The sequence below is a fragment of the Diachasma alloeum genome, unplaced genomic scaffold, assembly GCF_001412515.2.
Source record: "Diachasma alloeum isolate Michigan unplaced genomic scaffold, Dall2.0 Dall_scaffold_00289, whole genome shotgun sequence".
NCBI lineage: Eukaryota > Metazoa > Arthropoda > Insecta > Hymenoptera > Braconidae > Diachasma > Diachasma alloeum.
Window position 1 is genome coordinate 211,160 of NW_021680428.1, and position 14,881 is coordinate 226,040.

The following is a 14,881-nucleotide window of genomic DNA, read 5'->3' on the forward strand; positions in this document are numbered from 1 at the left end:
CACCTCACGTTTCACGGGAGATTTTACTCCCCGTCTTTCAACCCCTCGTTTTCGCCCCCTCCGACACTCTCCAGGGACGCCTACGTATTATACGGTCACGTGAGGCTCTCAAGAGAGGGAATGTGGAAATACATTTCTCTCGTTTTCGCTTCGATAAGCAAAAGTGCACATTAAAAACCTAAAGAGGGATTTCTTCCTTCAGTTATTCTGTTCTGTACCTTAGGTGGGATGACGGGTGAGTAGAAAATACCGAGTGTCGTCAGACCACGCCTCAGACCATCTCCGGGAGTTGTTTTTTTTTTTAATTTTAATATTAAAATCACTTGGAGCACTTTAGGTATTAATTATCTGCTGGGGTGTATCTAGGGGTGGGGAAGGCATCGGTGTGTCACTGGAGGGAATACGTGTGCTAAATAAACTGTGACAAAGGGAAAATATTTTTTCTCAATTGAAAATAGTTTTGAGTATATTGCAGTATTTTTTCACTGAACAATACAAATTCACACAGAATTTAAAAAAGACCCATTTTGCTGTAGTAGTTCTCTAATGGGTCACTTTTTAAATTGCGCAGCCAATTACTTTTATTCAATATTTATTTCTCGTAAACAAAAAGGGAAAATTGCTTACACTTGGGAATTTTATTTTGGGTCATAGAATTGCTTTCTAGTAAAATTCTGAATGCAAATCAATATTTTACGATTTGGAAAAATAATGTTAGGCAGGGAATTGATTATTTATAAATTATTTAGAGAATTACAATTTTTCAATTTCCAAAAAAATTTGACTTTAATTTCTTCTGAATGGAGAATCAAAATGAGACTTTCAGAGTCTTGATAATAACATAATTTCAAATGTTCAGAGTTTATTTACAAATGTAGAAGAAGATTTATTTATTTTTCTTTGTGACTTAGATTTATCACAATTAATGCACCTTTCGGACACTCCACATGTGCAAAAATTCTCGCCGAGGAATGTTAGGAGGGTAAACAGTTAAAAAACTCGTCAAAAATGGTCTCTAAAAAATTCTTATATCATTTCTTCCAAAAATAATCTTTCACCACAAATTTCACAATTTATTTCATTCAATCGAACCGTTAGAAATTGGTATTTTTATATTTTCTGGGTGCTGGATAAAACGGAGTGGAAGACACGTGGATTGCACTAGGTGGACTTTTCATTAGGAGATTAATTGGATAGATGAATGAACGGAGTTGAATTATCAGTGTTTAACGTTCTTATCTACTTCACATTGAGTTATCACGATCAGGGAAACGCTTTAGTCCTGGATCAACCGATTTCCGGCGCGACGCGTGTCAGAGTCGACGCGCGACTGGGATGTATTAATGTTGCGAGAGGGCTGAGGTAAAGGAAAACGCCGGGTTTCACTGAGTTTGCGCTGTTAAATAATCGTCGGTTCACCGGCCCCCGGTTAATCTCGATATCAATTTTATTTTCACGTGGAAGAAATCAAAGGGTGAAGGAATAATTACTACCTGCATAATTTTCCTCTCCAATAGAGATTTTTGTTTGCAAAAATAACAGAAAAAATCTTCTTCTTCTGCGGTATGAAAATGGAGGCTCTTTAATCTTCAATATCTCCTGAACGAATGATGCGATTTGGACGCGTCTGGTCTCATTTTAGAGCTAACAAAAATACCTTAAAAATGAAAAAATTACTCGTCGAATTTTACCCTGCCAATCCAGAGTTATTTACTATTTAGTAATGATGTGAAGAGATTAGACCGTGAAACAAAAAACTGACCTTTTCCAAAATACAATTGACTCATCCCCATTCATTTCCTCATTATCTTCAATTTTCCAATATTATTCGCGATGAGTGAAGTGAGAAGACTCCCCCCCACACTCAATTACCCGATCAAATAAAAAAGGAATATCCAATTGAAAAATTCAAACAATTAAAACCGGTTTCTGACGTTTCAATTAAAACAAGGAAAATCCATTCTAAAATACGCGTTGAGTCCGAATAATTCATCCCCACGAATATGTCCAGCTTGTGGTCTCTCGGCCAATCCTCGAAAGCCCTCCTAACCACCGTTACTGAAAACCTATCCCCCAGTGGAATTATAATCGCACGCCTTTTAATCCCGATGAAAACGAAATATTCCACGAGTCAACTAATTAAATTAGGCACTAATTGGATCATCTGAACAAAAAAACGAGACGATAGAAATTTATCAAGAGTGTGGACTCTGCCTCAAGTGTCCAGTGAATATAATCCTCGTAATGAAGATGAAGAAAAAAATTGGAGAGAAAGAGAGTTCAAGGCAAAAAGAAATTACGGAATAGATGATGGCACCCATGGTGGACACAGTAGCTTCGTAATTCCTAAAATAACCCTCTTTGATGTTGCAACGAGAGTCCTACCCTCTCGGCATTTCCGCCGATAGATACAGTGTTATGTGAAGAAGGAGAGAGAAGGAGAGAATACATAAAATCCACGTCACGGTTTTCACGTAGAACTTAACGTCTCCTTCAATTACCTCAACATTTTTTTCCCTCAAACCCTCTGTTCCCGGGTGAAAAAAAAAAATTGTTTACGTGATATTGTGGGATAATGAGGATTCTTCTGGCCGGAATTAGTCGATTTGACTCCAGAATGGGGGAGTTTTTCATCGAGTCTGAGGGTTAAATGAAATAAATTTAGAAATTGAAGGGAAAATTAATCTCGACTAAAATTGATTAATTTTTCTAATTGTGTAATTAACTGAATAATGACTGGATTTATTAGAAAATGTCAGAGAACACTCTTCAGAGAATATTGTCAGCTTCAAGGGAGTATTGATGGCCAGGGATCCATTTAATTAATTACTTAATTAATTCCCTGTATCTCCAGCGATGTCACACGCAGCCCTCGCAGGATAGCCAACGCCATTTCCCCGGCAATTGCACGTCCATAAAAATACCACCATCCACACGCGACCTGAGAACTGAACAAGAATCTCAAAATAAAAAAAAATCCCCCTGTGGTTAGTGCAAACTCCAATAGTATCGACTCCAGTATTAACCGAATTATAGGGAAAAGTGTTTGCTCATCGCCCGTGAGTTATTCAATCTCAGGTTTTAACGATCTGTCAATAAAACTCCATCCCTGATACCCACCACATCCAATATAATGGTGACCGAAAACCAATATTGTTAGGCAGCCGTGAAATTGTAATGAAAATTGATCATTTTTTCGGATGAAAAAAAAAAAAAAAAATGCGCGGTGTAAAAATTCAATGAAATCGATGGTAAATTAACAGTTCATCGACTTATCGCTTCGTCCTGGTGCCATTAACTGAACACCATCAGTCTCACATTTGGAATTCCCGTCGTGCCATCCCAAAACCTCGCTCCATTAATTAATAAACACCCAACAACCGTTCCACATTACTCTATCTCTATATACATTGGCCATCTTTGTCTGGCGCCACCTCACCCTCCTCAACTCCGCTGGTCTCCCTAAGCTTTCCGCCAATTTCCAAACTAATAATCGCTGATGTATGAGAGGGGGATGAACCGCACTTTGTATCGTGACTGAAATTCCAAATTTGGAAAGTACAAATTCAGGGGCTTATCAGTCACCATGTGGTAAAGGATTAATTTTCATGAGAATGAATGGAGAAAATTGGTCTCTTGAAATGTCTTCTTAAGACCTGGGGGCGCTATTTCATGATAAAATGTCAACTTTTTGCGGTTGGACGTAGTTAAGACGAATGTGGGGAGGAAGTGGTGAAACCCAATTTCTTCAGATTTTTTTAAACGATTTTTTTAATCATTCCAATGTGTCATCCATTTTAAAGGAGCTCATGAGGTTTCCCCCGTTCAAACGCTGAATTATCTCGACAGCGATTGATTTTACGAGAAAATACGAGAAATCATTTTTTATCAGAAATTTTCTCAGCTGCAAAAAATGGTCTTTGACATTTCCTCCTAAAATCACTCCAGGTCGAGATAATCCACTATTCATTGTACTGGTCCCCAAATCACCATTTCTTCCTCCATCAAATGATTACGTTCCTCCTAGTCCTGATGAACCATAAATCCCGAGTTGATTACTGCCAAACTATCCACCCCAAGAAGCCGAAAAAAAAACCCCAGTGAAGACATCCAAACAAATGAGCAAAATAAATTCGGGGAGATGAAGGAGGGAGAGCTGAAAAACTTCGGGCTTGTGTAGGCCAGAAAACAGTGTAGTGAGAGGGAGAAGAGGGTACACGCCGGTTGCGAATGAGATCGATAAAGCAAGATGGCGGTGGGGCACACTATGCCGCAGAGTACCGCAACCACGAGTGAGTTCCAACGGCTACGTAACAGGCAAAATTATCCTCCGAGTATAGACAGAGGGCTAAACGCTCCGAGGCCCGGGACCATTTTCCGTTTAAGGATGTCCAAAGGGGGACAGTCCCTCTGATTAAATTGCTTTACGACGGATGATGTTTTAGGGCTTTCAATCCCAATCGATGAAGGTCAAGTGGATGCACCGTAGCTGGAGACAATCCACTGGACCAGCGTCATTTGTCAATTTTCGAAGGGCCACATTTTTCAGCAATCATTATTCATTTGGAGGAAGGGAATGCCATTTTTTTTTCACACTTGTGTGAATAAGTGGACAATGAGGAGCATTAGAAAGACTAAACACACACGATAAATTTTAGATTAAGTGCGCAGCTTGAGGTGTGAAATGGGAAGTGTTGGAATCAAGTGACAGTTCAGTAAATAACAATGGAGCACTGCACGTGGCCAGGGTGGCGGAATGAAAGGCATGATCGTGGGTGACAGAGCGTATGGAGAAAGACTGTAGGTCTGCACGAGGGAGTGTGAAGTAACGAAGAAAGAAATTAAAGTACTAGGATGAAAGAGTTTGGAAATTGGTGAGTGTTCGCCGGAGAAAACTAGACTTGAGAGAATTTACCACCAATTTGTCATCTCATTGGCACAAACAAAAATTAAAAATGTCCACTTTGCCCCACGAAGATCGTATCTGTGTTTACGAGGAGAGCAAGAAGATCCTGAAGAATTATGTAAATAATTAGGAGCACGTGGATAACTGAAATTGTAGAGGAAACGGATAAAAAAGCTTTCTGGAAAATTTATCGTTACAAAAATGCGAGGGACCCCCCGAGGGAAAAGCGCAATTGGGGTCGAAAATCTATGATAATGGTCGTGTAGGAGTGGCCGAAAAAGTTTAAAGGAATATAACTTGAGAGGGAAAGAATAAAACAGAACGTAGCTGAGGAGAATAAGACGATGGATGACGTGGGCGAAGGTCGCAGCCCGAAAATCCATAACCCCTCCCCCTTTACCTCCTGCAGTCGTTCCAAAAGAGGTGATACGAGGGAGTTGGTGAGGGTTCTGGTTGCCTTGCGCTTGCGCCCAACCATGCGAAACCACCGAGAAAGGAAGGCTAATAACCCCGGTATAACGCTCCTGAATGTGTACAGCATTCTGTCGAAAGCTTATGCAGGGACATTCAGGAGTGTGTGCTTTTTTTCCCCTTTCCGAGGAGTGTTTAATTGCAACTGGCAAGAAAGAAGTTGAGGGTGAAGGGGAAATTCGATAATTGAAGAAAAACATTGCGTTAGCTTCATCAAATTCTGTGCTGGGATTCTGAATTCTGTTGAGGCATTCTGAGGAACAGCAGGATGTTGAATTGCAGGGGTTGACAAATCCTCGGCTTATGTTTTGAAATTTATATTAGTTCCGAAGTGGTGAACAGTAATAGAAAAGTCAATTCCTGCATTCTTCTTCATGCTAATTTATTGACAGAGGGAGGGCTTTTGGGGGTAAATGTCGAGAAACTTTTTTTGCTGTTGGGAAAACTCAGGGAAAAATGCCCGTAGCAACTGGAACCAAAGAAGTTGGGAATGAAGCGGAAATTCGATAATTGAAGAAAAACGCGCCGTTAGCTTCGTCCAATTTTGTTAAGGCACAGCGAGGACAAATCCTCGGCTTATGTTTTGAAATTTATATTAGTTCCAAAGTGGTGAGCGGTAATAGAAAAGTCAATTCCTACATTCTTCTTCATGTTCATTCATCGAGGGAACGAGTGGGTTTAGGAGTGAATGTCAAGAGGTCTTTCCTGGAGCCGAGAAAAATCCACAAAAAAATACGCTTTGACATTCACCATCCAACGAGATCAGAAAAATCGACCTTTTCCACACAGGTTCAAATTAATCCCAGTAACATTGAAAAAACTCTTTCCATGTCAACTCACTCGAGTGTTGACTCACCTGTTCAGACTGCTACTGTCGAGAGCCCCATCGCCCTCGTCTCCCCAGTTTTTAATCTGCAAAATAAATGGGAAATGTGCATGAAAAATATCTCACTCCAATTTCATATTATTTCTTCGCCGAGGAATTTCATGAAATGATTTAATTTAATGGAATAAGCGCACCCTGCAAGCTCCCACTGTGCCACCACGTGCAGCCTCACGTGAGAAAACCCCCCCTAAACTACGAATGAACCACTTGTAGTTTAGTTGTAGATAAATATCGTCCCAGGACAAACATCAAGGGACATTCATTCATTATTCAGACGGTCAACTATTCCGATAAAATATTCATCAATGTAAACATGAACAAATGGCTCTAGACTGTGGTTTACAGATGAATAACGATTGTCTTGTTCAGAGGCCACACTCATTTACAGATAAAGAGATAATTCAAAGTGAAACACGTATCCAAGTGCTGGATCTTCGTGCAATACACCGCAGGGGGTACAGCGTTGGTATCCACCAGAGTGTAGGAAAACTGTTTCCCCACCGGGGAAATCTCAGATGCGACGTCCGTCGTCGGATCTCTCTAATTAAACGGAGCTTTCACGGCTCGTTAGACAACTTCTCTATCCGTTGATCCCCACAACTTACTCTAGGGGCTAATGGTCTCGTTTTTTTAAATTCTATGTCTTGATCGATTGCCTTAACAAGGAGTTTTATTTTCAATTGGACTTGGAATTTTTATCCGCTGACCAAACGGATTGGTCTTCCATACGAGAAAGATCTCTTGACTTTTAGTCCGGGAAGAGTCGTCTTCTAGTTGATTACACGATCAACAGAAATATAATTTTTTGGGTAGAGGAGCTGCGAAAACTCGTGTCTACTTAAATGTCTGCATTGTCCTATTGTATTTCGATATTCGAGGGTGGCATAAAACTAACACTCACGCTCTTCGTACGTAGACACTTGTTTTTATCAACAGCAACTCTGAACTCCCTTGTTTCCCAGAGAAGGAAAAAAGAGCTGAGAAGAAAGGCATTTGGAGTAATTACGTAGCAGTCAGCGTTTCCGTGCGACAAAAAAAAACGGATCGTGGAAGATAAAAGGAACGACTCTGTATAATGGCATTTTTATTCAGACTCGTAATGAGGAGCCAAAGGGTATTAAATCTTCTTTCTTTTATTCTCCCCAAAAATTGCACTTTTTGGGGGGAAAAAAGAAATCCCGATTCGTAATTATAATTGGACGAGAATTTTGCGATTGAAGTTTTTAGATTGAACAAAACTCATAAAAGGTACTGCATATCCCGAGACTTATCTCTTCGATCATATGGATTCCAAGATAAACTTTCCCGAAACTTTATAATCTTCACTTCAAGTGGTTTCTAAACTCGAAAGATTTATATTTCTGACGATGGATGAGGGATAAATCATTTTCGGAATTTTCCGTTGGGCAATACATGAACTCGAGAGATTTCTACATTTTTTTTATATTGAGGATATTTAAGAATCCATTTTTACTCATCGAAATTGTCAATTAAAATGCGCGTGGAGAACTTGAAAAAAATTATGAATATTCAGCGTCATTCAAATTTAGACCTGTAAAGCTTAAATAATAAAATCATTGTAAAATGTCCGGAGGCTTGGGGTCAAATGGGTTAAATATACTTGGATGTCCTTAATCAATGTAAAAAATACGAGACGACATTTTTCAATTTTTTCTCTTCGAAATTACGAGAAATTTCGTCTTTGAAATCATGGAATTGCTACCGATGTAATTGACCCAGTGCTAGGCAGCCGAACTAAAATCGCCCACGAGGCCGAAGCCCCCAATTTCTTTTCATTGAATGCATTAGTGCCAGCATGTCCCAAGACTGGGACATCGTCAACTTGTAGACGTCGGCCCGTGCAAACACGTTAGAGGCCGTAGTAGACCGCAGAACAGGACAAGCAGAATGAGGGGTGTTTGTCGTCTGGATGGCTCGAGTAGTCGGAGGCTAGTGGGGAAAAATAACACATCCGAGGCGGGTGGACTAGCTACCCAGCGTTTTCCCTCAATGACGTACACACACAACCGATGTTGGGAGTCGAGAGGGTGGACTAGAGAGAAGGAGAAGAGGAGGAATGCGGCCCAACCGAGGGAACGATCAATACTCCGCCACGCCTCGCGCCAACGAATCACTATACCTCGGTTTTCTCTTCTAGGTCTAATGTATGTATATATGTTACAATGAATACCAACCCCCCGGCCCCCCCTCGGTATCTACCCTGCGGTCCTGTGGAACTTGACTTCTGTAATGGGCCACCCCTTCCCACTATTGGGAATAATAATTCAACAAATTGTGTAATTCGGAGGCAAAAGGATATTATGTTGATATTAAGGGAACGTAAGTTCATTATTTATGATGAATTAGCCGGCATTGCGAAAATTCAGGAGTTGAGGGTGAGACCTGGGGAGGAATGTTCATCGTGAGAGGAAAAATTTACATTTAGATTAGAGTGAAAATGATTTGGGGGCGATGGGGAATTGAGTAGTGGAGGTTTTTCATGTTTTTTTAATTATTGAATTACAGAGGGAGGGCCTCTAGGTGAGAATTGCGGGAGGAATTTTTACAGAGGAGAAAATTTCTCGTGGAAAATGCCTTTTGATTGTTTTTTCGAAAATTAGTTGGTATCGGGGTAATTGAAGATTTGATGAGATGTGGGAAATTGACTCGTTCTCGGGGGTACGTCTGACATCTCATGAATATTGAATTATCCTGGTATCGAATTGTTTTAGGGGAAAATGCCAGAAGACATTTTCAGCTCAAACTCCCTCGTATTTGAGATGAATGCTGAATGAGAAATTTTTAATGTGACGAGTCTATTTTCAACTGTTGAATATTGAATTTTCAGGAGAAAATGTCAGATTTTTTTTACTGGGTAATTCGGTAAAAAAAATTTCATCAGGAATTTTTTATTCCGAATTTCCTCAGCTGCAAAAAAGGTCCCATAAATTTTTCTCTTAAAACTAGTCTTGCAAAATTAATGGAGAATTATCAAAAATGTGGATTCTAATTCACTGCATTAACCCTTCCACAACTGAATTTTTTATATCTCTACTATCGATTTGTAGAGTAATTCCACATGTATTTCCCCGGGATTTGATGTATTGTATCTCCTGTATGGATTCTTTTACGTACACCAGTTGTTACACGAAAGTGGATAGACAGAATAACTCAGGGATGGATAAATACAATACAATAGAACCCATGAATCCTTGCTATTTTCGTTGATACCGCAGACCCTCGGTGGTTGCCTCTACTCGTAAATTGAGGTCGAAACTGTCAAGGGGATTGTATTATTCTTTTTCCAAGCGCAAGCGCAATGCATCGATGGAATTGAGCGGGGCTGAAGAGATTAGGATAGTTAAAACTATCTAAAGGGAAAAAGCAACGTACCAGGAGAAAATTGATTACAATTACAGAAAAAAAATTAGAGGAGCCCCAAAAAAAATATATGAATGGCATCTCCCTCCCCAAAATATCATCATCATCAACTACAATTCTCTTCCATATCCCAGAAATTTATCAATCAGAAAGAGAAATGATAGCGAAAGCAGAACGATCAATCAAAAATTGTCCGAGAGACGGAGAGAGTAATGGTAGTGGGGAAAATAAAACCGAAATTACGGGAGATACACTGCTCTAAATTTTGCAACTCACACGCACGTGGTGACACGTGCAGGGAAACTTGTAAAAATCGATAGCCACCGGAATTCGATGCCTCTCGTCTGACAATTCGAATGGATTCTATTCTAGAACTCAAGTAAAGCCTCCGGCTCTAACTACAAGTGTAATGAGAACGAGGAAAAAAATGAAACATTTGATTTGCGATGGAAGAGTGAATTGGAGCACATGCCACGTAAAACCACTAATGAATTCTATTTTTGTGGGTGCATGGAATAAAATTGCAATCATTCAAAAATTAGTAAAATGCAGAGCAATAATATGAAACCTCAAAATTACCCTCGCCCCGCTCGTCTAACCCCGTGAACTTGACCCTAGTATCGTAACATGTCATGAACTAGTCGAGGAAAACGTTTAAATGACAATAAGGAATAAGGGAATGGAGGATTTATTAGTGGAGTGGTAGAACAAGATAAATTGAGTTAATTTCGTGTTCGGTTTTGGTGGGAGAAATTTTGGAGCAGAAGTTTGGGAGACGTTTGTTGGAGCAAGAATAAAATACAGAAAGGGTTCTTTAGAATTTCACTGTCTCTCTTAGATTCTGAAGCTAATTATTCAAGACTTGAGCACAGATTTTTGTTCACAAAAAATATAATTTTAGAACAATTGAATTTTGGAGCAATATTTTGGAATGTGAGGGGCATAACGAATTTTTTTAAAACGGTATGAATTAACTCAAATCTCAAACAATTTAATCTGGCGAAGATCTTGGAATTGAAGGCAAATGGCAAAATGTTCTCGGGGACCTTCTTATCTTTCGAGAGTAACGACGGTCACAAAAAAATTCCTCCCACCCCAGATTATTTACGAAAAACTGTGAAGTGAAGTTTCAAACCGAGATAATGACGTGAATTTAATTTCAACGCAAGTGAGTGTCCATTGGAGGAAATTCGTTGTGAAGCAGAATCGGAATTAAACAATTTTGCCACCTCCATCCCCGAAAAATAGTCCATCACTTCTAAACTAAAATCGACACGCAATTTCTCCAGTCTCACTGTCAAATTCCCCCGACGAAAATAGCAGGCGATACCCCCCAAAAAAATATTCATCATTCAGTGGAATAACTTCCCACACTTCCCTCATCGCTCATCACCAATAGACCCAGTCGATTGGAGGTTAACCTGTCACTTTCCGCGAGCAGACCCGAGCACATCGATCTGTCCTGTAAACTCCAAATCCCCACGTCGCTCCCTCGACCACATCGTCGCCCACGATCCCAAAATCCTCACTTCCCTCCGCCCCAAAACTCCCCGAAGAAAAAAAAATCCAAAACCCCGACATTACATAATTTCCTGAATCCACTCACCTCCGCAGGTTCCTGGTATCTCCCACCCCTCGATCACCAAAAATTCCTCGTTATTAAAACCTCACCTCTTCGATCCTCTCCCTTTATCAATTCCCGCACCACCCTCGCGAAAAAAAATCCTCGCAATCACTCGATTTCAAAAAAAAAAAAACGAGACAACAAAATCCTCAAGATATCACCGATTAAATTTCACTGTTCCCTCAGCACCAGCTAAAATCTCACCATTGAATAAAACAATTGTACATTATCATGAAAACATCATTGGAACCATTGCCCGACGAATAAAATGTACACGAAACCCACTTGCACCAACACTCGATGACGTCATTCCACCAGCCGGACAGCGGCAACATGGATTCCGGTCTCTCCGCAGCGGAACGACGGCGAACCGGCTTCTCTCTCTCACCCTCTCTTCTCCCCCCGCTCACACCATCGTACGGTATTTTCTCCCCCCACCCTGGGCTATGTGGGTGGATTCTCATATCACACCATCGCCTGGCGCCCCCTGCACCCTCCGGAGGTGCCGCCATCTTTGATTCTTCAGGGGGATCAGGGAGACAATCAGCTGATTCTGATCGGTATGCAGGCGACGTGCAATGCATTTCGCGACGATAATTAACGTCAACATTAGATAATTTAATTCTTGTGATAATTTTTTGGTGACAATGATTTTTTAACGCATCGTTGATATTTTTGAGTGCAAACTGGGGTTTTTTTCGGAGCACGAGTGTCAACGTGATGTTTCGGAGGTAATTATCATATTTAGAATGATAAATCAATGATTGAATGATAATTGAGCGAAACAGGAGTTCTGAATTCTTCGGTGTTTTATGAATAAATTATACGGTTTGAATAAATCCGCTGGCATCCTGGGGATTGAGTAATTATTAAATCTTGATTTTTTGGAGCACAAGCAGGTTCGAACTGTCAGAATGACATTTCAAGATAATTATTCGTGTGAGGATGTTTAACGAGTAATTCACTCCATCAACTCATAAAAAATCCAATTGTCATTGGATTATTATTTTTTACTTCCAGTTAAAAAAAAACATTTTAACAATGAGTCCAGCTTACGTATCAAGAATAAACCAACTGGACGCCCTCGAATTGGACGAGGAAATCCACCGTATTTTCGTGGCTCGAGCCCGAGAAATATCTCGTCTCTTCACTCCTGGGATCACCGAAAAATGGACACCAGAGATAAACGCGGCCCTGAGATCGCTCATCTTTCTATTTTCGCTGGGGACTGGAAAGTCTTCATTCGGTCAGAAATTGCTCGATCTGACTTATGTCGATCTAACGCGAAATAAATCAGCCCTCTTTTTCCTCCTTTCGGTCCTCCCGAAGTACCTCGAGGATAAATACGTCGATCCGAGTAGAATTCCCGTCACACCGCGTGATAGAATAATCAAGAAATATCTCGAGAAAATTATCAACGTTTTTAGCCTAGTGAGTTTCATCAATTTATTGGTTTTCCTCAATCGAGGAACGCAGCCGATTATTCTGGAGAGATTCCTCGGGATCTCCAGCAGGAATATAGCGACGACCAGACCCAGGACCATCGGATACTCCTACATGACTAGGGAATTACTGTGGCATGGGCTCATGGAGCTGTTCACGATAGGTCTACCGATGATTAATTTTCATTACTTGAAGAGGTGCTTCGTCTCCTATTTCAGTAGACGAGGTGAAAAAGACGGGGGAGTGGAGATTATTCCCAGGATGACAAGCCAGACGCTCTGTCCTTATTGTGGAGAGACACCGGTGCTGCCTCGTCACGCTGGATGCCATCACATTTATTGTTACTACTGCATGAGTGCGCATTTTAAAGTCGCTGGGAGCTTCAATTGCGTGGCCTGTGAAACTGAACTACATTCGGGGGATATGAAGGTGTATTCTGTATCTTCGTGATGTGATAATAATATTGAGTTTAAGGACTGCGGTTTGGGGTGCAGGGGAGGATATTTTGTACTGCGGGGTGAGGGGAGTTCAATAAAATCAATTTTTCGTGGAGACTGAACTTTTTATTCAAAGACATCATTTGCGTAATATTTTAGTGGCAATAATTGTGATGCAATAATTTATCATATTATTATACCAATCATGGTAATAATAATTCAGATAAACGCATATTTCTTGCTATTGATTCAATGAGAGGAATAGAAAAAAAAACACTTCGTATTATGAAATTTTTGCCACAGAAACTGGGGCTATTTTATTCATCAGTTCAAAATTCCCATTATTTTCTCATGAAAAAAAAAAGAAAAAAAAATCGATAGTAATCCATAGGATCACATAGACGTACACAGCATATCATTTGCATATTCAATATTTTCAATTACTAATATATAAAAAAATATCATGCAGCAATATATAAAAAGACATTTTTTTTTCGATTTTTTTTTGTAACAATATTTCATACTTTCTCTGGTCGATTTTCTGTGAATTATCTTGTCAGAGTGAAACGGACGAGCGAGTCTCTCCGTTTCCAATTTCGAATGTTTTATTCGCTCAAATGTTTCTGCAAGTACGAATGCAATTCCTCAAGTGCAAGAGCACTATCTCCCGTACAATCATTCAGTGGAATGTCTACAATTACAATAACACAAGCTGCATATTGATTTACTACAATTTTCACTTTTTAAATCTCACGACATTTTAAAATAACACTCAATAAAAAAAATACGCAGCGACGGAGTCAGGTGACTTTTTCTCAGTTCCAAAGGATTTTAAACCTTCGAGTCCATAACATTACGTTGAATACAATCGCTACTCTCGTGGATGGAAGAAGAAATTCAGCAGGGAAGTGATAAAACAATCAATGAATTTTCCATCGAGCTGAATTTTTCGAAAATACTCCAGATCTGAAGAATTCTCGTTTTTCCACTCCCCTCCTAAATTATTTAAAACAATTATTCGAATATCGTGAGATATGTCATGTGGGAATTAACATTAACATTCGCGGATACCCTCGCTCGACCCTTTTCCCCCAACAGTATCTTCACACTTTCAATTTTCCCCTCGTTTCCCCTTCATTAATCACTAGATTAATTTATTCGTATGAACATCGGTGATTTTTTTTTTCATGCAGAATAATCAACATTATCATAAATCATCTTCAGACCTGAATTACATTTCTCTCCGCTCAATTACGCTCTACCGTACGAACCTCGTTACTTTCAAAGCCATGCAAACAAAAAAAAAGTAAAAAAAAAAAATGAGAAAAAAAATATTCAATCTTTAACACTGGTTTTAACAAGTACGAGCGCAAGTGAGCCTCGATTTATTCGGACAGACAATGGAATTTATTGACCGAAATTATTCAAGACACCAAAGGGATCGGAACAACGGACGATATTACACGAACACAATTGGATTTATCATTTAGGTTTCATGTGAATTCCTTCTGCACTATCGTTCAATCGTTCAAACTCTCTTCAACAGATTCTTTTTCTACTGTATTCTTTTACCAGTGACCATTCTCTTTCAGTTGTGAAGTGACAGAACGTAATTTTTCTTCAGGCTTAAAGAAAAAACTGCATTTTTCACGTCAAATCAATTTCGACATTTTTGCTAATTATGCAATTATCTCGTTAACGAGTGATTTTTGGAGGAAATGTCACTGAATCTT

General features: G+C 39.7%; 2 protein-coding genes across 7 annotated transcripts in view; one reads left to right on the forward strand and one right to left on the reverse strand.

The window, feature by feature from the left end:
- LOC107038916 (stress-activated protein kinase JNK) overlaps positions 1-11,640 on the reverse strand; it is a 28,206-nt gene extending 16,566 nt beyond the window's left edge. The window contains exons 1-2 of one of the 6 annotated variants that reach the window (XM_015258267.1): positions 11,473-11,640; positions 6,234-6,289 (exon numbers count right to left, since the gene is read on the reverse strand). The gene's annotated coding sequence lies outside the window, so the exon portion shown is untranslated. Of the gene's footprint in view, positions 1-218; positions 464-931; positions 1,316-6,233; positions 6,290-11,250 lie in introns of those variants that run through there. The other 5 variants (XM_015258266.1, XM_015258270.1, XM_015258271.1 and 2 more) reach the window with 5 other exon arrangements.
- A 169-nt stretch (positions 11,641-11,809) lies between these two features.
- LOC107038917 (peroxisome biogenesis factor 2) lies at positions 11,810-13,221 on the forward strand. Its single transcript, XM_015258272.1, has 2 exons — positions 11,810-11,999; positions 12,289-13,221. The coding sequence occupies exon 2, from the start codon at positions 12,310-12,312 to the stop codon at positions 13,159-13,161; it is 852 nt and encodes a 283-aa protein (XP_015113758.1). The 5' UTR covers positions 11,810-11,999; positions 12,289-12,309; the 3' UTR covers positions 13,162-13,221.
- Positions 13,222-14,881: the final 1,660 nt, after the last annotated feature.